Source organism: Pyrus communis, chromosome 9 (genome assembly GCF_963583255.1).
Source record: "Pyrus communis chromosome 9, drPyrComm1.1, whole genome shotgun sequence".
NCBI lineage: Eukaryota > Viridiplantae > Streptophyta > Magnoliopsida > Rosales > Rosaceae > Pyrus > Pyrus communis.
Genome location: NC_084811.1, coordinates 7482037 through 7506672, shown reverse-complemented (window position 1 = coordinate 7506672; position 24636 = coordinate 7482037). Strand labels below are relative to the sequence as shown.

The 24636-nt window shown below is 38.0% G+C and overlaps 1 protein-coding gene and 1 pseudogene across 1 annotated transcript; both read right to left on the bottom strand.

Annotated features, from left to right (window-relative positions):
• Positions 1-3715: 3715 nt before the first annotated feature.
• On the bottom strand, positions 3716-6931 carry LOC137744300 (receptor-like protein 7; annotated as a pseudogene).
• Positions 6932-19739: 12808 nt separating this feature from the next.
• On the bottom strand, positions 19740-23408 carry LOC137745566 (uncharacterized). The gene is made up of 7 exons (XM_068485535.1): positions 22876-23408; positions 21703-21879; positions 21452-21598; positions 21203-21304; positions 21023-21093; positions 20846-20913; positions 19740-20551 (listed from the first exon to the last, which is right to left on the bottom strand). The coding sequence occupies exons 1-7, from the start codon at positions 23110-23112 to the stop codon at positions 20310-20312; spliced, it is 1044 nt and encodes a 347-aa protein (XP_068341636.1). The 5' UTR covers positions 23113-23408; the 3' UTR covers positions 19740-20309.
• Between the last annotated feature and the right edge of the window lie 1228 nt (positions 23409-24636).

Sequence of the window (24636 nt, the reverse complement as noted above, 5' to 3'; positions counted from 1 at the left end):
GGAGTTCAAGGCACTCACAGAGGCAGAAAGTAACCACAAGCTTGTGGCTGTGAGATCAGATAGAGGTGGAGAGTACACCTCCAATGCTTTCCAAGCATACTGCAAGGAGCAAGGAATTAGGCATCAACTTACTGCTGCCTATACCCCACAGCAAAATGGGATAGCCGAAAGAAAGAATCGAACCATCCTTGACATGACAAGGTCCATGCTTAAGGAGAAGAATTTGCCAAAAGAGTTATGGGCAGAAGCTGTAGCTTGTTCGATTTATTTGTTGAATCGATGTCCAACAAAGAGTGTCAAGAAGATGACACCACAAGAGGCTTGGAGTGGATACAAGCCGAATGTTACACACCTAAGAATTTTTGGGTGTGTTGCATATGCTCAAGTTCCAGAAGCCAAGAGGAGGAAACTTGATGATAGAGGTGAGAAGTGTGTGTTTGTGGGCTATAGTGAAGAGTCCAAGGCATACAAGCTCTACAACCCACTAACTGGCAAACTAGTGGTTAGTAGAGATGTCATCTTCAGTGAGGAAGAGACATGGACGTGGAATAACAAAGAAGTCAGTAAAGAGAAGATCGTCTCCACTGATTTTGAAGAACCAGAAGTTGTACCACCGATTGAGCAACAGCCTGCTCAAACAATCACAACAACTCCAGTGCACAGAATTGCAAGGAGTGGTCCTACATCTAGTGAGGAAATCAGCTCCTCAACTCCAGTGAGGTTAAGGAGTCTCACAGAGATTTATGGACAAGAAGAAGAAGAAGAAACCAACCTTTTCTGCTTGTATGCAGACCACGAGCCTTTCTCATTCAATGAAGCTGTGGAAGAAGATTGTTGGAAGAAAGCCATGGAAGAAGAGATCCATGCCATCGAGAAGAATGACACTTGGGAGCTGACAAAGCTCCCACCAAATCAGAAGGCTATTGGTGTCAAGTGGGTTTACAAGATCAAACGCACTGCAGATGGGAGTGTGGATCGATACAAATCAAGGCTTGTAGCAAAGGGCTACAAACAGAAGTATGGAGTGGACTATGATGAAGTCTATGCTCCAGTTGCGAGACTTGACACGGTAAGATTGCTAATCTCTCTTGCCGCACATCATAAATGGAAAATTTATCAACTAGATGTCAAGTCAGCCTTCCTTAATGGAGTACTTGAGGAAGAAGTGTACGTGGAACAACCGGAAGGCTTCCAAGTACAAGGAGAAGAAGATAAGGTGTATCGTTTGAAGAAGGCTTTGTACGGCCTCAAGCAAGCACCACGAGCTTGGAACTCAAGGATCGACAACTACCTTCACCAAAATGGATTTCAGAAATGTCCATACGAGCATTCAGTTTACATGAAGAATGGTGAAAAAGGGGACTTCTTAATTATTTGTCTCTATGTAGATGATTTATTGTTTACAGGAAACAATGAGGCAATGTTCCATGAGTTCAAGCAATCCATGTTCAGTGAATTCGAGATGACTGACAATGGATTAATGTCATACTTTCTTGGCATAGAAGTGAAGCAAGAAAGTGATGGTATCTACATCTCTCAACAAAGGTACATGAGAGACATATTGAAGAAGTTCAATATGGACAAGTGCAACACTGTCAATACCCCAGTCGCAACTGGATTGAAGCTGTCCAAAGGAGGAGAGGGTGAGTTTGTAAACTCAACAGTGTACAAAAGCCTCGTTGGAAGCCTAAGGTACCTTACAATCACAAGACCTGATATAGTTTATGGTGTTGGACTCGTGAGTCGATACATGGAAACACCAAGGGAGTCTCATTGGCTGGCCGCCAAGAGAATTTTGAGGTACATAAGAGGTACTCTAAACTATGGTCTATTTTATAATTTTGGTGAAGATGCAAAATTATTTGGTTATTCAGATAGTGATTGGGGAGGTGACCAAGATGAAAGGAAAAGCACAACTGGCTATGTGTTTTTTCTAGGATCAACAGCTTTCTCATGGACTTCAAAGAAGCAATCAATTGTTGCTTTGTCATCATGTGAAGCCGAGTATGTTGCTGTAGCCTCAACCGTGTGTGAGGCAATTTGGTTAAGAAATCTGTTGAAGTCAGTGTGTCATCCACAAGTGGAATCGACTGTGATTCACGTAGATAACGTGTCTGCAATCAAACTTGCAAAGAATCCTGTTCAACATGGAAGGAGCAAGCACATTGATACCAGGTTCCATTTTCTAAGGGACCATGTGAAGCAAAAGACAATTGAACTTGTCTACTGTCACACCAAGGAACAAGTGGCAGACATCTTCACAAAGCCATTGCCAATTGAAACATTCCAGCTACTGCGTGAAATGCTAGGAATGAAGGCGTTTTGATTTGAGGAGGTGTGTTGGAAATTCAACTCAAAACAAGTTGGTGCTAGCCATTGTTGAAAATCAATGTCAAAGTTAGGCATTGAAAGTTAGGCAATATTAGGTATGGTTGAATAAAAATTATTAGGTGCAATTAATGTGTTTTGTGTGGTAATAAATAATCTTAGTTTAATCATTTGGTTTGCTATAAATACCCAAGCTCTCAAGCATTGTAAATCATCCCATCCAAATCCCACTTCCAATTGTGAAGAAGCTTGTAAGCTTTCTTATTCCAACAGTTTGTAAACCTTTTTCATATATCAAAGTCCAAGTGTTTTGCCAAAGCTTGTTGCTTCCCTCCTTTCTCTATTTCTTTCTTTGTCCAATTTTATTTGAGAGTGCAAAGTGAAAGAGGTGTGATAGAGTTTGTAAACTTATCACCCACATATTTTGGTATTGAGTTAGTAAACTGTAAAATACCAACACAAGGTCCCTCCTGAAAGTTGACAGAAGGTGCTAAATTGGTCACCTTTTTGTACAAGAATCTGAAACCGCAACTTATGATAGGAGCTTCCTTCAAACTCTTTGGTGATGATATGTATGGAGTTTTATTTTGCATATAATCAGCATTTTGCTAGGACCATGAAAATGGTACCGAACATCCACCTTTATTTACTGAAGTGAACTTAGATAAGCACGGTCAGCAATTCCAGAAAGACCCCAAACCCGACTGGCCGATTCACATGAAACTGAAACATTAAGGTGGCGGTATTCAAAACTTATCATGCAATGCCATGTGGTATAAGGTAACACATGAGGCAATGCGTGATTTCTTAGTGTGTATGTTTCATGTCAGTCTCGCTTTTATAAGGCTTCCATGCACCTAAGTCACCGCGTAAGTTTCTCAAGTCAGTCGCGGATAATGGTTTCGAAACTCGTAGTGAAGTGCGGGCAACTTTTCTAGTTCTCATTGAAATTTTCAAATCCAGGATCGTTGTGTTTTTAAATTAATTGTACATAAGATATAAATCTCACATTAAGAATGTTGATTTCTTTACCAACAAGGCAACAGTAAAGATGAAAGAACATTGTAATTAAAATTATAAAATAATAGTAAGAAGTAAAAAGGTTGAAATTATAGATCATTATTATATATTATGGTTGAAAGTATGAGAGGTAAGTTTTTGAGATATTTCTTTGGTAAAATAGCACAAACACTTAATAAACACAGACGAAATATACTGTCAACAACTTACCAAGTAAGGAGCTAATCGACAAGTAGATTCTAGCAGAGGAGGCTTACGAAGGTTCACTCCCATTAGTCCCATCTGCTGGAACTTACATCTCATAATACAAAACATTTCAAAGAGAAAATTGACTGCTGAGCACGCTGTATTATTCTTCGAAATCATTTCAATGCGTCCACCTTTGGTGTATGTGAACATGTCTTCGATGAGGACCAAATCTTTCCTCCAGCTGAGGGAATATCTTAACAAGGATTTTATACATAGTTTTGTAATACCGTTTACTCCATCTCTTGTGCAATACTAGTGATCCAATAGCAATTCCCAAGCCAACAATAAATCCAACTTCAGCACCAATCAGATCCCAATCAATTCCGTGTGCCGAATTTGAATGTTTGCCTTCTAATGTTGGTGAAAACCTTGCCGATCCGTCATCTTTGTTACCTAGCGGTACTTGTGGCCCATATAATCCTTTATTGCCAGAGAAAGAATCTGCTGAAAAAGATTGAATCTGAGTGCCGGTTGGAATCTTCCCGACTAGTTGATTGTTCAAGAGATCCAGGAATGAGAGGAAATTAAGTTTGGTTAACTCTGATGGAATTGTTCCGCTCAATCTTTTGTTCGAAATGTTTAAGGACTCAAGATGTCGTAGGTAACCTAGGGATGATGGGATTGCGCCTGTGAAAGTATTGTTGGAAAAGTTTGAGGCCAAAGAGTGATTTCAGCTCTCCCACTTCCTCAGGTATTGATCCACTAAATTTGTTGCATGAGATGTCAATGTAGCAGGTGAAAACAGTTAGAATTTTTACCAACTCCATTTCAGACCTTTATTGGTAATTGTTATAGAATCCTGATAATATACCTGATCAAAGTTTAGAACTTGAAATCGAACGTGATTCATCTTTGACACGGCATCATCTTCTTCAGCCATCATTGCTTTCCTGCTTTTCAAACCAAAGACTGGTAATTCACCAATGAAATTGTTGCGAGCTATGTCAATAATTGGAAGCTTTGGCCAGGGAACATTGGGCTTGAAGCTGCTGCAATCAATGCAACTATAAAATTTGTTGGAATGCAAGACAAGTACACGCAAGCTGGATATGCTCTTCAGTAAGCACGGAAAGACATCTCTTATCTGATTGTTTCCCAGGTGTAACACCTCTAACATTCTGCAATTGACTAGAGACTTTGGGAACTGACCACCGATCACATTGCCATTGAGGTCTAGACTTTGTAGACTACATTGCTCAGGAAAATTATTGAGAAGAGTGCCAGAAAGTTTGTTTCTCCTTAAATTAAGTACTGCAAGATACCTGTTCCTTGCAGTTAAGCACTAGGGAATCATGTCACTTCAGAAATTATTGGACAGATCAAGAACTTGAAGATATGTCACATGACATATTGATGCTGGAATGATCCCGTGGAAGTGATTGCTTGCAAGAGAGAAGAACACGGTGTACATAAGGAAATCACCAATGTCAGCCAGAATGCTAGAGCTGAACTTATTTCTTGAGTAATCTAGATAAGTGGCCAATTGTGGAAGGATTGGAATTGGTCCCTTAAGCTGGTTGGAATGAAGGTCAAGCACATACAAATTAGAAGTAATATTGAGGAAACGACCTTCTAGAGTTACCAAAGAGTTGCAAGAAAGATTTAGTTGACTAAGACTACTCAACTTCCAAATCCTGTAGGATATGTCACCATGAATCTGGTTTGAGGAAAGGTCCAAGTGCTTAGTTTTGATTGATTTCTCAAGAAATCTGGAAACGTTCTCAACTTTCCAGAAGACAATTTTAATGTCGTAAGTTGAGGAAATGAAGAATAAGAGGAATTAGGATCGACATAAGTAATCAACAAGTTGTTGTATGACAGATCAAGACCCCAAAGATTTTTCAGTTGTTGAAGCTCATTAAGCGGAAATGACCCACTGAAGTTGTTCGAAGAAAGTGCGAGTATTCTAAGCTCTCGTAGATTAAAGACTGACACGGGTATAGGCCCTTCCAAACTGTTGTTACTCAAATCAAAGGTGTCTAGGGAACAAATATTACCGAATTCTGGCAACTGACCAGAGAAGTGATTGTTGGAAAACTGTGGCTTTTACAGCAAGGGAAGGGAAAACAGAGATGGCGGAATAGACCCATCTAATTGATTGGATCTCAAGTCGAGATTCATCATATTAGTCAGGTTTTCCCAGTGAGTGGAATTAAACTGACCCGTTAGCTGATTGTTAGAAAGATTGATCAGGGTCAGATTTTTGGCCATAGTGAAGGATGGAACTGAACCATTGAACTTGTTTAATGACAAGTCAACATAAACCAATTGATGAAGGTCTTTTATCGACCTTGGGATTGATCCAGTGAAATTGCACCGTGAAATATCTATATTGGACAACATTTTGAGGTTGCCAATAGAGTTCGGTAGTAACCCTGAAAAGTTAACCCCACTTAGAACCAAGGACCGGAGAGATGCGTTCTTTGGAAATTCTGGTAAGGAACCCTGAAGCTGTTGATTGCCTGATAAATCAATAGTCTGCAGCATAGGTACCTGGAAGATCTTCTTTGGGAGTGCACCATATAATCTAGAATTCCTGAGGAGTAAGGAAGTCAGATTTGTGAATTTTGAGAAGAATTCCAGAACTTGAGTAGACGCATAATTGTTCTCTATCCAAACAACTGAAAGCGATTGAAGCTTCAGTAATGAACTATCAATAAGACCTGAAAGATTACAAGTTGATAAGCTCAACACTCTCAAGTTTGGGAGTGAAGATGATATCGCTTGGCACCACTTGCTCCCCTGTGCTGATATCCTTACACCATCAAGATAAAGTTCGGCAAGCTCAAAAAAGTTCCGAATGAGAAGATTCAAATTCGGATTCTCAAGATTCAGTGAAGGGGTTCCGGGAAAATAGAAGGTAGACAAATCAAGAGTTACCGACCTCATAAGGTGTGAAATCTCAATTGGAACCTGCCCTACAAAGCCAGCATTCGACAAGTTCAGATTACTCAACCTCGTAAGGTGTGAAATCTCAACCAGAACCTCGTGTTGTTGAAGAAGTTGTAAGCCAAATTCTGGTTCTCGATTGACTTCAGACCAAAAAGAGAACTCGATTATTAAGTCCACCAGTAATTGCCTCACTGCTCAAGTCCAGATTCGAAACACAACCCTTTTTGCAGGACACTCCTTCCCAAGAGAAATAATCCGAGCCATTGTTCCACTTCACTAGTTTTTTAGATGTTGCAGGGTCAAATGTGAGGTTGCTCTTCAATTGTAGCAACAAAGATTGCTGATCGCTAGGACATTGGTTAGAGACCACAAACGTCTGGAAGCTGAGTGAAACATAGCATATGCAGATTAAGAAAAGACATGAAAGTAGAGGAGTCTTCATCGGAAGAAGTTGCTGATATGTGACACCAAATGTAAGTAAGGAACAGCTTATGCAGGTCCCTAGTTATTCTTCTTTGCTAGTATGCTCTGTTTTTTTTGGCGGGAATAATTACACACGCATATAAAGAATGTGTGGTGGGGTGTGATCCAAAGACCAATTTGGTCTTAATGTGTTGAACGGGCAAGTCAATAGAGTGTTGAACGGGCAAGAGAAAAAACAAAGAGCTAGAGGGAAAATCTCTTAGGAGTGTGTTCTTGGGAAATACTGTGAAAAGGTGTACAAGGGTTTCTGGTTTGGATTATGTCAATTTAACTCAACTGTATCCTGTAATATTGTTATTCTCGTAGTGCAGAGTAATATCTCTCCAGGGACGTAGATAGGAATTTGTCGAATCTATCTTTATTTCTTTGTCTATTTTTCTTTTATTCAACTGTGGTTTGTTTTGGTCTAGTTGTAATTTGAATCTCGGTTCGGCACGGCCTAGCACATCATCTACACATGTATAACCATTTCATCTCCCATTTTTCTTTATCTCGATTACAAAAGGTGAAAACCAAAAACAAAAAATTGAAACGATTTTCAAGCTCCAAGAGACCATTTAATAACCATTTTGTTTTCTTTTTTTCATTTTTATCGAAATTATATATTGGTAACTGTTATAAATAGAAAAGTTAGAGAGCTAAGCTTCACTAGGAGAGAAGTGGGTGCAAGATATTACACTATTTAGTTTCGTAACTATAACACAAAAGATTGCAGGAAAGAGGAAATGAGAGATATTGATATTATTGCTTTCACTTCTTTCTTTTTAGTTGTGTGCAGGAATTACACATGGAGTGCTCTTTATATAGAGCCACATCCTTGACAAAAACAAAGTGAGGTGATCGCTCCTTTTGAAAATTTCATATAATGGCAAGCTACTACTATAGTCTTTTTGAAATCTTTAGATACTAACAAGCTAATGTTGTAGCCTTTTTGAAATCTTCAGATACCAACAAGCTAATGTGGACATTCACTTTCATAATTTTACAACGCTCACCCTTGGATGCCCACATATCAAGATTAGTTGCCTAATTAAAACCTTGCTCGGAAAAACCCAATGGGAAAAAATCGTAGCGAAGGAAAAAGAGTACAACTTTGCTTAGATTGTTGATATAGTGTTAAGTATGCTTATGTTGCCTCGTTAAAACCTTGATAGGAAAAATCCAGTGGGAAAATTCCTACTCGAAGGAAAAAGAGTACAACATGCACGTATCATGGATGCTCCCCCAGATATGTATCTCCCCCTGATTCCGCATTCTTCAAGTTTGACTGATTGGTAAGTCGATGTAATCTGATATTATGCACTAGTTTCTGAAACGTGCACCTTGGTAGAGATTTCATTGGAACGGATTTGTCTGACTTCAATAACTTTAGCCTTCTGAAGCTCATGTGCACTAAAAAACTTTGGAGATATGTGTTTAGTCTTATCACCCTTGATGAATTCTTCCTTCATTTGGGCAACACAGGCTGCATTATCTTCATGAATGACAGTTGGAGTGTCTGTCTTTGAAGGTAGACCACATGAATTCCAGATATGATGGATCATTAATCTTAACCAAGAACATTCGCGACTTACTTCATGTAAAGTAAGTATTTCCAAGTGATTAGAAGATGTAGCAACTAATGTTTGCTTTGTTGAGCGCCATGAGATTGTTGTATCTCCATTAGTGAACACATATCCAATTTGTGAGCGAGTTTTATGCTGATCAAAGAGAAAACCGGCATCTGCATATCCAACAAGGATCTGATCATTTGTTGATTTCTCTTAGTAGAATAGACCCATGTCTGTTGTCCCACGAAGGTATTGTAAAACATCTTTAACCCCCTTCCAATGATGAATTGTTGGAACAGAGCTATACCTTGCCAACAAGTTAACTGAAAAAGTTATTTCTAGTCTAGTACATTGTGCTAAATACAATAAAGCACCTATTACACCCAGATATGGTACTTCTGGACCAAGAACCATTTCGTCATCTTCTTTTAGATAGAATGGATATTTCTTAATGTCCAAAGACCGAACTACCATTAGCGTGCTGAGTGGATAAGCCTTGTACATACCAAATCGCTTAAGGATTTCTTCAATGTAAGCTAATTGATGGACCAAAATTCCATTAACACGATACTAGATATGCAAGCTGAGATAATATTTTGTTTTTGCAATGTCTTTCATTTCAAATTCGCTTTTTAGATATTCAACCGTTTTATTGAGCTCTTCAGGGGTTCCAACTAAGTTCATATCATCGACATATACTGCCACTATAGCAAATCCAGAATTTGATTTCTTAATGAACACACAAAGGCAAATGACATTGTTGATATATCCTTCTTTGATCAAATACTCACTAAGATGATTTTTCCACATTCATCCAAATTGTTTTAGCCCATATAATGATCGCCTTAATTTGATTGAGAGCATACCTCGTGGTTTGTTAGTCATTTCAAGCAACTTAAGTTCTTCTGGGACCTTCATATATATGTTAGTATCTAATTCTCCATATAGATACGCAATGACAACATCCATAAGTCGCATGTCAAGTTTTTTTCTGAACCCACCAAACTTATTAAGTAACGGAACGTAATTGCGTCCATTACAAGAGAGTATGTATCCTCATAATCAATTTCAGGTCTTTGTGAAAACCTTTTGCAACGAGTCGTGCTTTATATCTTACAATCTCGTTTTTCTCATTGCACTTTCTTATGAATACCCATTTGTAACCCACAAGGTTTACACCAGGCGGGGTTTGGACTACCGGTCTAAAAACACTTCGTCTTTCTAAGGAATTTAATTATACCTGGATTGCATCTTTCCACTTACGAAATCTTGTCTCTATTTGCATCCATCAATAGAGCAGGGCTCAATATCATCGCTTAATATGATTTCAGTGGCTACTGTGAATGCGAACATGTCGTTGATGATTATATCATTTCGATCCCACAATTCATTAGTACATGCATAATTTATAGAAAAATCTTTGCTTTTATGTACTTTTGTCTCTTTAGGGACATGTGTCTCATTAAGGACATTTTCTTTTTCAGAATCATGAATTTTGGATTTGTCATTCACTTTCTTTTCCTGAATGATTTGATTTGGATTCAGTTGTGCCATCATCTTTCTCTTTTGAGGGGCTAAATCTTTTGAACCTGGGGGTATACCACACTTCAGGCGTGCACCAGATAAATCATTCACTGCCACTTTATTTTGTCCCATAGGGACATCAATTCTTGCAGGCACATTTGCAGCAGGTAGATGTAATTTTGTTACTTTCGTAGCATCATTAAATGCATCTGGCATTTGATTAGCAATACTTTGAAGTTGAACGATCGTTTTCACTTCATTTTCACATTGAGTGCTTCCTGGCTTAAAATGAGATAAGGTGGGTACAACCCATGTCAGCTTTTGCTGTTCTTCTAGAACGGTCTTTTCTCCCCCTAACGACGGGAAGACTGTCTTATCAAAGTGACAATCCGCAAAACAAGCTGTAAACATTTCACCTATCAAGGGTTCCAAATATCTAATGTATATGGTGAATCAAAACCCACATAAATTCCTAGTCTACGCTGAGGTCTCATTTTAGTGCGTATTGGCGGTACAATAGGCACATAAACAGCACAACCAAAAACTTGTAAATGTGAAACGTTTGGCTGATGCCCAAACACGAGTTATACTGGGGAGTATTGGTAGTTGGCTATAGGTCTCAATTGGACCAATAATGCAGCATGTAAGATGGCATGTCCCCATGTTAAAACTGGCAATTTTGTTTTCATGAGCAGAGTGCGGGCTATTAATTGAAGCCGCTTGATAAATTTTTTTGCTAAACCATTTTGAGTATGGACATGAGGAATAGGGTGTTCAACAGCAATGCCTAGTTTCATGCAGTAATCATCAAATGTTTGAGATGTAAATTCAAGAGCGTTATCAAGTTGGATTGGCTTAATAGGGTAATCTGGGAACTGTGCATGCAACTTAATTATTTAAGCAAGAAGTCCTGCAAAAGCAACATTTCGAGTAGACAATAGGCAAATATGTGACCATCGAGTAGATGCATCAACCAAAACCATAAAATATCAAAATGGTCCACAAGATAGTTGAATAGGCCCACAAATATCCCCTTGAATTCTTTGCAACAATGATGGGGATTCAACATTAATCTTTAGTTGTGATGGTCTAATTACTAACTTCCTTTGATAACAAGCCTTGCAAAGGTTATCATTTGATATAGCAATGTGTCTGCTCAATAATGGATGTCCATTAGAGTTGGTAATGATTCTACGCATCATGGTAGATCCTGGATAACACAAACGGTCATGCCAAAGAATGTAAATTTTTGGATCAATGAACTTTTGGTTCATGATTGTATGTGATTCAATTGTCTTTATGTATGTATAGTACAATCCACTCGATAAACCACGCACCTTCTCCAATGTACGCTTCTGGGTATCATTAGAGGTAATGCATATATATTCCATATTTTCTGCACTTTTCGTTTCAATGTGGTATCCATTTAAACGTATGTCTTTAAAACTTAACAAATTTCAAGTGGCTCGAGTAGCGTACAACGCATTTTGTATGGACAATATTCTTCCATTTGGTAACATGATCTGGGCTTTTCCTGAACCTTCAATTATATCTGATTGGCCTGATATAGTTGTTACCTTTACTTTTGTAAGCATCAAGCTTGAGAAATATTTTCGATCTCGAAGTATTGTATTCGTGGTTGGTCTTGTTTTGAGAATAACTATAGTTTTTATCCATGCTTTCTGAGTAAGGGAATCATACTTAAAAACAATTTATTCATAATGAAATGCCATATTTATTGAATTGAAATGTGAGTTTTAAACTACTAATTTAGATAATAAGAGTATATCAAACAGAAATGATTCAGTCGTATCAACGCACTTCATTCCCTATTTCCACTATGAAATCAAAGACATCTAGGTAAGTTGTGTTCAATTGCCCTGATAAATCAAACACTGGATCAGGTACATCCATTGGTTTAGCCTAGTCGAGAAAATTGGTTTCGACACCCTTCTCCTTGAGGAAGGCTTGATACAAGTCCACTAGATGTTTTGGGGGTACGACATGTATGCGCCCAATGCCCATTGCCACCACACATATGGCAGGCTCCTTCAGGTTTTCTAGGAGTGTTATTCATATGAGTTTTACCTTTGTGGCAATTTACATTTTTGAAGCTCGGGCCTGAATTATGCCTTGGACCCTGGTTGTGAAACTGAACACCATGATTTTTGCCTTTTCTGTTCCACCGGCCTCGCATGTGGCCACGTCCTCATTTGTAATTATTGCCACGAGATGATATGGTATTCACTTCAAGGGAAGCAGCAATCGCTTCTGGGAATGGCGTCGATCCAGTAGGTTGGGATTGATGATTTTTCATGAGGAGTTCATTGTTTTGTTCAACCACAAAGAGCACCGATATCGGCTAGTTATACTCAGTAATGCCTCAGTCTCTATATTACAAATGCAAAAGCATGTTGAAGCATGAAAGGTACTGAAAGTCTTTTTCAGCATATCTTCCTTAGTGATGGTCTCCCCACAAAGCTTCATTTGGGAGCTAATTCTATACATTGCAGAGTTGTACTCAACAACCATCTTGAAATCCTAGATCCTTAGGTGTGTCTACTCATAATGAGCCCTTAGAAAAATCATTGTTTTATGGTGATTGTATCTATTTATCAATGCCTTCTAGAGGGCTAATGGATCTTCAACCATTAGGTATTCACTTTTTAGTCCTTCATCAAGGTGATGACAGATAAAGATCATGGCTTTTGCCCGATCTTGAGAAGATGCAATGTTTTCCTCCTTGATGGTTTCTCTAAGATTCCCTTCCTCCAGATGGATCTAGGCATCCACTACCCAAGTAATGTAACAACCGTCTTCAAAAATTACAGTTTTTATAATTTTAATACGTGAATTTACGAAAAATGCCCTTCGAGGCAAAAACGTTGACTTTTGTTGACCACATTATCATGTCACGTAAGATTCATTCTCTTAGCGTAGCCTTGTAGTACACATCATTGCAATTGTGTGGGCGCAAGCGAAAGTGAATTTGGAGCTAAAACAAAGATTTTACGGGACTCGGAACAATACATGTATTTTGGTAATTTTGCAATTGGAGATATTTCTCAATGGACCGTTGAGATGGCGACACATGGCGATTCTTTCCCTCTCGTGATCTCTCTAGAACTCTCCCTCTCTCTTTTTCTCCTTTTCTCCTTGTCTCTCCTAGAAAAAAACTATCTCCCTCTCTCCGAGCAACATCACAACACCACCACCACCACCACATGTCGCTGTACTCTGGCAAGCCTCACGACCAAGACACCTCCACCTCTATCCCTCATCTCTCTATCATTTTCTCACATTTCCCCATGCTCTACCTCTACATCAACAGTGGCGACACCCACACACCACACCTCTCCGGCGAGCCACCTTACGGACCACTACCTCTACCAATCTTTCCCCACAAATCAAAGTCATGCTCCCGAACCCCTAGCCCAGGATGATGTCTCTCTCTCTTCACAATCACCATCATTGTGCAAACGTTTCTTCGGTGAATACTCGCTGTCTCCAACTACAGTGAGCTTCAAAAACCTTCTTAAATTTCCTAAATCATGTTTTAGGGCACGATTAGGATAGTTTTGACATATGTGGTATAGTTTTGGATGCAGGAAACCTCGAAGGGAAACATTTCCAGATTTTTTTTACAACACCCAATGGCTTTTGAGCCAAATTTAGACCAACTTCGACCACGGTCAACCCTCAAATTGGTAATTTCTTATTCCCCTCTTACCAGGCTCAACTCTCTTAACCTATAAACCTAGCCCAATAACCCAGACCCAACCTATTTAACCTAACCCAGATCCAATCCTATAATCCGGCCCAATCCAACTACCCAAGCCCAGACCCGAATCCGACAAGTTGACTGTGACCCGTTGACTTGTTAACTCTACCCGTTGACCGTTGACCAACCCGTTGATTTCTGTTGATCGGTCAATGTTGACTTTTGAGTTAAAATTTTTCAGGTTTCGGCGGGGACCCTTCCTAGACTAATTTTGGCGCCCTGAATCAGAATCCGTTGTCTGTTTTCCCAAATTCGACCGTTTCAGTAGAGTTTGACTAAATGGCCTCTATATGTGTTTAGGTGCATCGACAGGAAGTGGTACCATCCTCGCTAGTTCAAGCGACTCTCTGGTAGTGGAATACTTGTGAGTGGACCCCTTCTAAACCTTCATGTTTTTATAAAATATTAGCCTAGCATGCATTTCACATTTCATGATTGGGTATGTTTTATATTATGCTTTATGAACTTCTATATTTGTGGTTTACGAAATAATTATGATTCATCGAAATGACGTATTAATAAAGGTTATGAAATATTGGGTTTTTGCTTATGAAATTCCTTGGATTTATGATTGTGATTTAAGTGGATTTATGGATATGATTTATCATGGATTTATGAAATGAGGCTTTGAGCTTGTGAGCTTCGAATTTGATATGAGATTTTGAGGTATGTTTTCGGTGATTATCTAGTGGGTTATCATACAACACATCCGCACAACACAAATATGTAGACGTCTATGGCCATAGGACACAGTTGAGGAGATTTTTGTATATACCTCTTCTTCGGCGTAACCCGGAGTCGTACAACTTCACCTTCGGGTGATGGACCATGGTTTTCTTCACTAGCGTAACCCAGTGTCGTACAGCTTCACCTTCGGGTGATGGACAGGTATTGTCTTCAGGCGAATGAGGTGTGTAAGAACTTGCAATAATATGTATTATGGATGAATGTAGTATTAGAACTTCTGGTTCTTACAGATTTTTCATTTTGATCTTAAGGCCAAAACGATAAACGCTCAAAACTTCAGGCTCGAGATTTACATGATTAATGAGGAGGACGATTGTACCGGACCACTCTCATTGAAACAATATAGCATAGGGTGGACGATTATACCGCGCCACTTAAGCAGCAGAAAAATTTAAATATGCAGAGCAGGGTAGGCGATTATACTGCACCACCTAAAATTGCAGTAAAATTAACATAAATAAACACTAGGTTAGTAGTTAGGAGCTACACCAAACAAGAAATAAAAATATATAACTAATTGTTATATTGGGAACTAGGAGCAGGCACAGTGCTAGCAAATCTTGGCAAGGGTACAACAAGCAGGTGAGGCAGAGGAAATAGTTGGGTGCAAGATATCACACTATTTAGTTTTGTAACTATACCAAAAAGATTACAGGAAAGAGGAAATGAGAGGTACTGATATTATTACTTTAACTTCTTTCTTTTTAGTTTTGTGTAGGAATTACACACAGAATGCTCTTTATATAGAACCACATCCGTAACAAAAAACAAAAGCGAGGTGACCGCTCCTTTTGAAAATTTCATATAATGACAAGCTACTATTGTAGTCTTTTTGAAATCTTCAGATACTAACAAGCTAATGATGTAGCCTTTTTGAAATCTTCAAATACTAACAAGTTAATGTGAGCATTCACGTTCACAATTTTACAACAGTAACTAAATTGGTGGAAAAGGTTTCTACGAGATTTGGTGTTTGCTTGACTTGTTGACTTCAAAGCCTTTCCCCATATCCCTTGTGGGGTTTAAAACGTAGGTTGTTTTATATGTTGACTGACTATTGTGGAGAAGCGAGCTAAAACTTCACGAAACGGTGTGTATACCCCACGTTCGATACGTGCGTTATACTCCCGATTTTTTTTAAGAGTTTATTTATAAGTGTTTTTAAAAATCATTGAAAGCATTTTTAGTAAAAATATTTTTGAAATCAATCTTTAGTAAAAACACAAGTGAATGTTGGAAAAACACTTGAAGTGGTGCTTATTCTAGAAAGCACTTCAAGTGTTTTTGGATCCCAAAAACTTTTTCTCTGAAGCACTTTCAGTCTCTCTTTTGCAAGGCTACAAGTGGGGTAATTAACGAAATCATGTTTAATTTTTTGGTTGGATACTTGGAAGTGGCATTCTACCGATGGCGTGAAGCTTTTCATGATAAACATTTCGTATTTAGACTTTGATTTTCACTTTTTGTTCTTAACATAATTCTCATTTCGACACTGATAAATCAGAGGGAGATCTTAACAAATCCAAACATAAATCCAATTTGGAAGGCGTCCATTCAGTGTTGGTGTTGATGACAATTCTGCTTTGTTATCCACCGTTAAAAGGTGGACTCCATAATCCTTTGTTTCTTGTAGTGAAAGCTTTTGGAAATGTCGAAAACTGAGTACCGGTTGAGATCCTGCCCACGAGCTCATTATTTGAGAGATTCAAAGAGCGAAAGGAAAGTAAGTTTTGCAAACTCTGGTGGAACTTTACATGTCCAAGGATTTAACATGCTGAAGGTCACCGGAATACAAAGGGATTTCTCCGCTCAGCTTGCATTGATGCGGTGGCGGCTTTAGGGTTGTGGAAAATATCTCCATCAGATTTGTCGTTGTTTAGCTTGACTAGGAAGTCTTCATCCTGAAAAACCAAAGCTAAAACAGAGTAAATGTTCATGATATCAAACAGACAGAGTAATTCAAACAAAGAGGAGAAAACACAAAAGCTAAGAGCTAAGAACCAAAGCCAAAAAAAGCGAAGAGAGTCAAATGAAGCTCATTAAATAAATAAATAGAACTAATTGATTTAGTGTTGCTTGGATCACCATTGTTTAATTCTGTTTTTTTGGTGAGCACATTTAGTTTTATGATTTGTATTTTATGTGTCAAATTTTGTACTTTGGAAAATTTGATCTCGAATATGTCGTTATCATAATGAGTAATGCTGATTCCTATATCAGAAAGAAGATTAAAAAAATAATAAATAAATAAAAAACTAATGAACAAGGTTTGAAAATTTTGATCGTTAATATGTCGTTCTTATCGACCTTTTACTATTAAAAACTTGCAACATCAAAATATAAAAAAGTAACAGAACAAGTTCACACTACATCTCGTACTTCATAATTATGTGACAGCAGAAGCAAATGCCCAATTTCTTGCAAAACACAGGCATAACAAGTAGGCCAGCTGCATTTGCCCTCATAATAATTTCAACATGATTTATGTGAACATGTCTTCGGTGAGGACTAATTCTTTTATCAAGCTTAGGGAATGTCTTAACAAGGATTTTATACATAGCTATGTAGTACCATTTACTTCATCTCTTGCACAACACAAGTGACCCAACCACCGCAAATCCAAAGCCAAATGCAAATCCAATTTCCACACTGATAAGATCCCAATCAATCTCTAACTCCAAAATTTCAGTAACTTCCATTGACTGCTGGTGGAGGAGATGATCCTGCTTTGTTATTCAAAGTCAAAGGAGGCCCCCAAAATTCTTTGTTCTGGTAGGGTTCAATCATAAAACTAATTAGTAATATGGAGAGTAACTCAACCTCTTATAAGCCATTGTAAGGTTTCTCTTTTCACAAATGTGGGACTCTTTTACCTTCACATTCTCACACGCTCTTTCACATGTGGGGGATTGTCAAATCAAACATGCGGGGGATTGTCAAGTCAAACACGTGGACAACACGAATTAGGTGACGTGGAACATGTGTGACCATTGGGCTTCACACGTGAGCCAACCTGGCTGTGATACTATGAAAAAAGTTGGAATTCTATTATAAAACCAATTGACAATATGGAGAGTGGCTCAACCTCTTATAAGCTCTTACAAGGTTTCTTCTTTCACTAATGTGGGATTCTTTTACCTTCACATTCTCACAAAGGCTTTGGGAAACATAGTAAACTGAGTACTTGTTGGGATCCTCCCGACCAGTTGATTATTTGAGGGATTCAAGAACGAAGGCAAATCATTACTTGACAGATCTAAGGACCCGAGCTTTCGCAAGTTACCTAGGGATTATGGGATTTCACCAGTGAAAGCATTACTTGACAAGTTGAGGACATACAAGGATTTACGCACTGATAGTTTTTCTTCTTTCATAGGCATTGTCGAATCGGAAAAGGGGAAATGGACGAATAGTTTTTCTTCTTTCATGTCGACTTCGAAGTCTTCTGCCATCACTGCAGCCATGGAGAAATAGTGGTGCCAACACCATGAGAAGCGGAAGAAAGTGGAAGCATGTCGCACTCCCACCTACATAGGTGCTCATGATTGCTTTGTGTGATTTTCATTATATAAACACGTACGTCATCGTGTTTTTTCTCTTTAAGAGTAAATAATTTAACCGACTGACCTACAAGTCCTTTATTTGTACATTTGGTTGCATGAACGTCTTTCTTTTTCTGCCCAAAATAAAAACTTGCACTTAAATCACTCGCTTCTTATTTTGTTCGTTCTATGTCAGGTGGAAAAATTAACCGTTACCAGTACTTTTTTTGCTCATTAGTGTAAAAAAAAAAAATTCGTTAGTATTTGGAAAAGAATGAATCAGCGCCTACAACATATACTCAACCAGGTTTTAACATAGTTTGGATGGATGGTTGGAGGCTTTGTTGCTTGCAGTTTGCTTACTTCCAGAACACCTAGAGATTTTTAACGAGAAACTCTCAGTGCATTGCTACCAAACACACCAGAAATTCTCAGTGGTCATTCGGGTTTGTGGTTGGGTTGGCGTTCAAGTCTTATTGTGTTGCTTTCCGTCTTACTGTGTTGGTTCAAGTCTTCGATAGTCCAACCTACTAAGTAGTTCGACTTTTTAAACGTTTTTTACCGTCGATTTTTTAAGAATCAATCGTTCAATTTTTTAGAGTTGGTCTTCACTTTTCATTTCCTAGAGTATTGAAGAAAAATTACAAATTTTGTCTCATAGCATATTTTTTATTGGTATAGGAATAAAAGTTTAGTAGCACTACCAGCATTAGAGCATCTCCAATTTGGAATCCCTATTAGGGACTCCCACCACCATCATTGATGATTCATTTAGGGAAGTGTCCTTAAATTTAAGGACTAAAATATTAAAAGTTCATTGTTAGTTTTGCTTGATTTAAACAGTAAAAAAAACAAAAACAAAAAGTCAGGCAAGTAAGAATCATTCGTGCGTGTCGGGTGCGTTTGGTGGCTAGACAACAGCTTCACACCTTCGCTTGGTGGGGACATCACCCAACTCAAAAAAGGACGTGTGCCCCACCACATTAGGAGAAATTTTTTCAAGAGCCGGGTACACATGATACCTGGTGTTCCCCACTTATTAGCATTTGACATCTTGGATATCCTTCAATCTTATTTTTCAATAAATAAATAAAACTAAATGCTAATAGGTGAGGGAACACTAGATGTCATGTGTACCCGGCACTTGGAAAAATTTCTCCCACATTAGGAGTCCTTACAGCATCCCTATATATGGGAATTTCTTTAGTACTCTGGTGAGTCTCTATACTTTAAAACCTCCATTTCCGGCCCATTGGAGAATGCTTGACTCTCCATATAGGGATTATACGGTGGTAGAGACAACAATGGAGACGCTCTTAAGAACCCATCCCATGATCCCAAATTAACTTTTATAGTCGTCGTATAACATTCATAATTGTAGTACATCTTTAATACAAGGAAGGTTTAACAAAACACTCTCGGTATTGTTCACTTTTAACGAAAAACCACATTTATACCTTTCCCTGGTACTATTTATTATACATTTAAAAAAAAAAATGCTTTTCATTAAAAGGGAAGTTTTTTAAGGACTTTTTGTTAATTTTTCTTTAATACAAACGATAAGATGGATCCAACAATCTAAGATGTATGTTAAAGAAAATTAATAAATTCTCACAAGATGAGTAAAAATGAATTTATACATATATAGAACGTCTTTCTGTAATCGACGAATATATCTTGCAAAATCGTTTCAAAAGTGTTGCAATTCCCTTTCTGTCCAATGGACTCCCTAAAAGAGCTCCTTGGTGTAAATTAAAACAAAAAAGTTAAAATCAGACCAAACACAAGGTTTAAACATGTAAGAAGAAACTCTAAAACTTCAACAGAGTAAAAAAGAAAAAGAAAAACACAAGGGGAAGACAAAAGGGCTTCTACAACAAAATTGTTACGGTGACCACCGACGAATGCGTAAAAGTTTGCTCAACTTCTCATGTCAAAATGGGGAGCATGTTGTGACTCATGCAGCTAAACTAATCTCTACAAGAATAAACAATACGGTCACACGGCAGCAGCAGCAGCAGCAAAATTTACCACCATAATATTTCTCAAACTACCACAACTATTGCTCTACCTAAGTTGTGTCTTTAACCAACTTTACCCTCTCCCCTACCTTCATACGTCGGGAAACCCCTACTGAGTTCGAGAAATTCCATTGGCTCGACAGATGGCGGAAAACGGGAAATCTAGAGGCAACTAGTCACTTGATTGGATGCGGGCAAAAACCATTTTCAGTGTCTCGTAAGTCATGAAGACAATTCCTACACTTGGAACGACCTTGTAATACTCTGGCATTATCCCTCTATACAAGCCCCGCAGGCCTTCAGTCTGCGTTATGTGCCTTAGAGTCCCAAGTAAGCCCGTAGTATAGACGCGGGCTCGACCACCAGCCCCCTCCAATTGCATTCTTCGCCTTACAAGATCCAAAGGGAATGTTGCTGAAACAAGAGCAAAAAAATAATCATTCAGAAGAACAAATCTAAAATCTTATTGCTAGATTCTAGAAAACTAATTGGAAAGTCCTAACATAATTTTCCATCTATCCGCTTCAGAAATTTATATAGGTTTTAAAGGCATCGTACATGGAGTATTGTTCATAACCACAATGTATATAAAAATTTGGTACTGAATCTACTGATGCAAATACATTCTCCACTGTCCATCACGCCATAATATTTCTAATAGATGTTCCATCTATTCATGCTTCAAACCGACTGTCACAGATCACTAACCTGTTGATGAGGCAATGCCTGAAAGACTGCCGCAAGCAAGACTGACCACAACAGTCGAATCATTGGGCCTGATGTCAATAGAATTAAAAACTACAATATTACAACTTAATAAATAGAGGGACAATAGACCTGACTCGAGAAGTTCAGCCTCAAATCAACCAGCTATGCAGTCTTTACCTTTGGGACTGCCAAAAAGATCTCAAAGCCTCATAAACTGAGAAGCTTATTGCTATACTGGGTCCCACACCCTGTATCGCAGCGAGAAGAAAAATAGAATTTAGTGTCAACGGAATGAAGAAATGAGCCATAAAAGATGAAAAATGAAAAAATGAAAAAAAATGTGCAAATAAAGCATACCAAAAGTGTCGCTCCAAGTCCTTTATACAATCCCCAAAAACCTTCTTCTCTGCAAATTGTATGAAATGCATGTCCAATACCTCTGTAGTATAGTGCATTTCTCTACAAAATTGGAATACACTAATGAACTCAAACTGAAAAAAAAAATTAGAAGGGAATGAAAGTTATAAATAAACTTTACAATGAGAATCGGATGTCTTTTCTTAGTTCTTAATTCTTAACCCACAAAAAAAAAAATCTTTGCAATACCTGGGCTGCAAGGCGTGTCCTCACAAGATCCAGTGGATATGTGGCTGAGGCAGCGGTTAACCCTGCCATCCCACCACCGAGAAAGTGCACACACATGTCAGTACTTGCATTACCCCTAAAATTTTCATCAACAAGTGAATGCAGCAACTGCAATATAAAAAGAGGTCAGATGAAACCAGAGCAAACTGCAAGGACAACATTGATTTATACTCAACAAGCTTAGAATTCAGTCAAGGCATGTATTAACTCACGGTCTTGTAGCGTTCATAAGCATAGAAGCTGACGGCAGAATATGGAAGGCGATGAGCAATGGTAACCAGATTGCCTCTCCAAAATGCTTTAAACCCTTCTTCATGGATAATACGTGAAGCTTCATGCCATATGCTAGCCTTACTCAATGTTGCAATATCAGAGTGCATTCCTTGCACCTAATCGAAGTAAATGATGGAATAGTCAACTAACCACCTTCAAACAGGAACATCACTAGCACCGCACGAGAGAAAAGTTCAACAAAATCCCATCACACATAATGATATGGAACTGTCCATCCTTTCCCAATGTTTGGACAAGGGCTTTAAATTTCCAAGGAACTTTCGGCTCAATTGTCAAAAATGCATTACAAACTACTGAAACACTACAAATGCAATACAAAGTTAGCCTTTCAAGGTGTAATTTGAAATTTCTATGAAATGTATTGCATCTAGTGACTTTCAAGTCCCTCTCTAATTTTTATAGTGCGTTCCTAACAAATTTAGCCTAAGTTCCATGAACTTGAAGACCCTCGTCCAAATGAGCCATTGGGTTAATTCATCTTTCTGAACTAAGGAAGATAGCCAGCCTTAAGTATAAATAGCTACATAGGAATTAAATGAAATGAGCCTCCCACCACAAACATATTGCAAAACATAAACCCACGAGCAATTGAATAATACGGAAACGTCTCTGCTCTTAATCATTTTCTTAAACCCCAGATTCCAACACAACTTCCACGGCTCTACTCGACATGAAATCACCAAAACAAACTTTCTTTTTTTCTAGCAATATTTATCTTACGCATGTCATTTCCACACAGAAATACTCCCAAACTTTGTCAATTTTCTAGTGTAAAGGAACATTTTTTAACTAACACCAATCCAACAAAAGCAATTAAACATCTTCAAGCTTCAACACACCGTGCCCTGTATTTTCTTTTGCCATAATCTCAACTCTCCATAATTCTTACAAGAAACTAAAACTAAAATTCAGAGAATAAAACCCTTTATTTCATATCCCACGTTAGAAAAACAGAGCCCCAACTTCTAACGCTTAGAACCCATTCATCAAACATCAATAATGCTTGAAAACACAAACCCAAAATAACCCATATCAAAAAACTTTAATACCAACTAAATTAGCACAAAAAATTCATTGAAATTAATAAGAACCTGAAAGAGGATGGTGAGGCGAGCAAGAGGCGCAGTGCAGGTTTTGCTAAAAGCACCGGCGATACCGCCAGCTAAAAGCTGGTTCACCGTCCCTATCTGGGACTGCTGATTCAGGGATTGGTTCGCCTGGCTCTGCTGCTGCAAGAATTTCCTGGCGCCCCCATCCACAACGCCTCCCTGAGCTGAATTCGAAGCTCTCTGCTTTCCTTCCACCACCACCCCAACTCGAGCTTCCATATCCAAAACCCTCTCTCTATCCTTATCTCTTTCTGCCTCTAGAAAGCTTCAATCTTTCCCCTGTATGTGAATTTGGGTCAGGCCGAACTTAGCTGATCTCACATGGGTTTTGGCGGTTTGAAGAGAATCTTATAGAATCCTTGGAATTTGGTGAAACTGTGCGCGGAGTTGGAAAATCAGGGAAGAAGAAGGGAGTCCAGAGAGAGACCCTTTTGAGAAAAGTAGAAACCCTAACGAGGGGTTTACGAATTTGTGGTTTAGACCGGTTTTCCCAAAGTGTGGACACCCTTCACATGTGGAACATTTTTCTGCGAACAATGCTTGCCTACCCATCGAGGACACCTACTCAAAACTTTTCAATCATTTTAATTGTAAAAAAATTAAAATTGTTTAATCAATCCATTATAACAAATAAATAAATGGTTTTAAATACTCTTATCAAATTCATCTATCTGTTTTTATACAATCAATGTCACTCAATATTACGGTTTGTTGGTATTCTTCTTCGCTTGAAAGTGAGAGGTCTTAGGTTCGAATCTCGTGGATGACAAATTCGATACCAAATTAGGCTTCCCATTATGTGGCATAGCCAAACTCTCTCTCCCATTAACGTAAAAATATCGATATACTAAAAAAAAAAATGATGACTAAATGACATTAGTTTTAATTGATTTTTTTACAAAGATCATCTTCGTAGACATTTATAGTATGAACGATTCTAATCATAAACATGAAATCCAATAAATCAACAACGAAAAATTTTGAGTAAGAATGCCAATAATATTCTTTTTGTGCGCTTTGAACGATGACGTCGATGAGTATTTTCCAAGTGCGTTCTCACATTTCTCTTTTATTTTCCTTCTTATTACTTATATTTTTGGGTTTTATTAAATAATTCTAATAAATTTTTTTTCTTCAATAATATTCTAAATTATTTTAATTGGTAAAGACGGGTAAATAGTGGATTGCTCTTATTAATTAGAGATTTTCTCATTAATTTACTGTCTTTCAAATTCAAACTCTTCCCATCCTACAATATTTGCCAATTGGTTAAATTATTCGAATATTTGGTTTGAGTTAACTTAATGCATTGGTTATATAACCAATCCAAAATGCAAGAAGAGTGTGACATTACAACGTGTGGAAAGAGAAAATTTCAACGTGCCCAAAAATGCTAGTTACTTCTAGAACGATGAAATTCTCCATCATGACCAAAGAAACAAAAAAACAAGAACAAAGAATCTCCCTCGAGTTCCTCGAGTCTTTTTCTCATATCGTTGCCCCACGATTTGCTCTAAAATTTCCTTTACCTTGACAAGTTCTCAATGTAGATTGAGATCGAGCTCTTTCCTTTGTTAACTAAATTGAAATATTTGAGAATTGTAGAGAAATTGAAGAAGAAAGAGTAATAGAGAGAAAGGTGAACTAGAGAATTAAAAGAGAGAAATATGAGACTTGTATTCACATTACAAAATGATTACATAACTCTATTTTTATAACAAAAATTCTAACAGCTCTAACCAA

Coding starts and splice junctions, on each gene's coding strand:
- LOC137745566 (XM_068485535.1), bottom strand. CDS start 23,112: ATGGAAGCTCGAGTTGGGGTGGTGGTGGAAGGAAAGCAGAGAGCTTCG. Junction 21,305..21,451: donor GGACACGCCTTGCAGCCCAG/GTATTGCAAAGA, acceptor CCAATTTTGTAG/AGAAATGCACTATACTACAG. Junction 20,914..21,022: donor TCTTTTTGGCAGTCCCAAAG/GTAAAGACTGCA, acceptor TATTGACATCAG/GCCCAATGATTCGACTGTTG.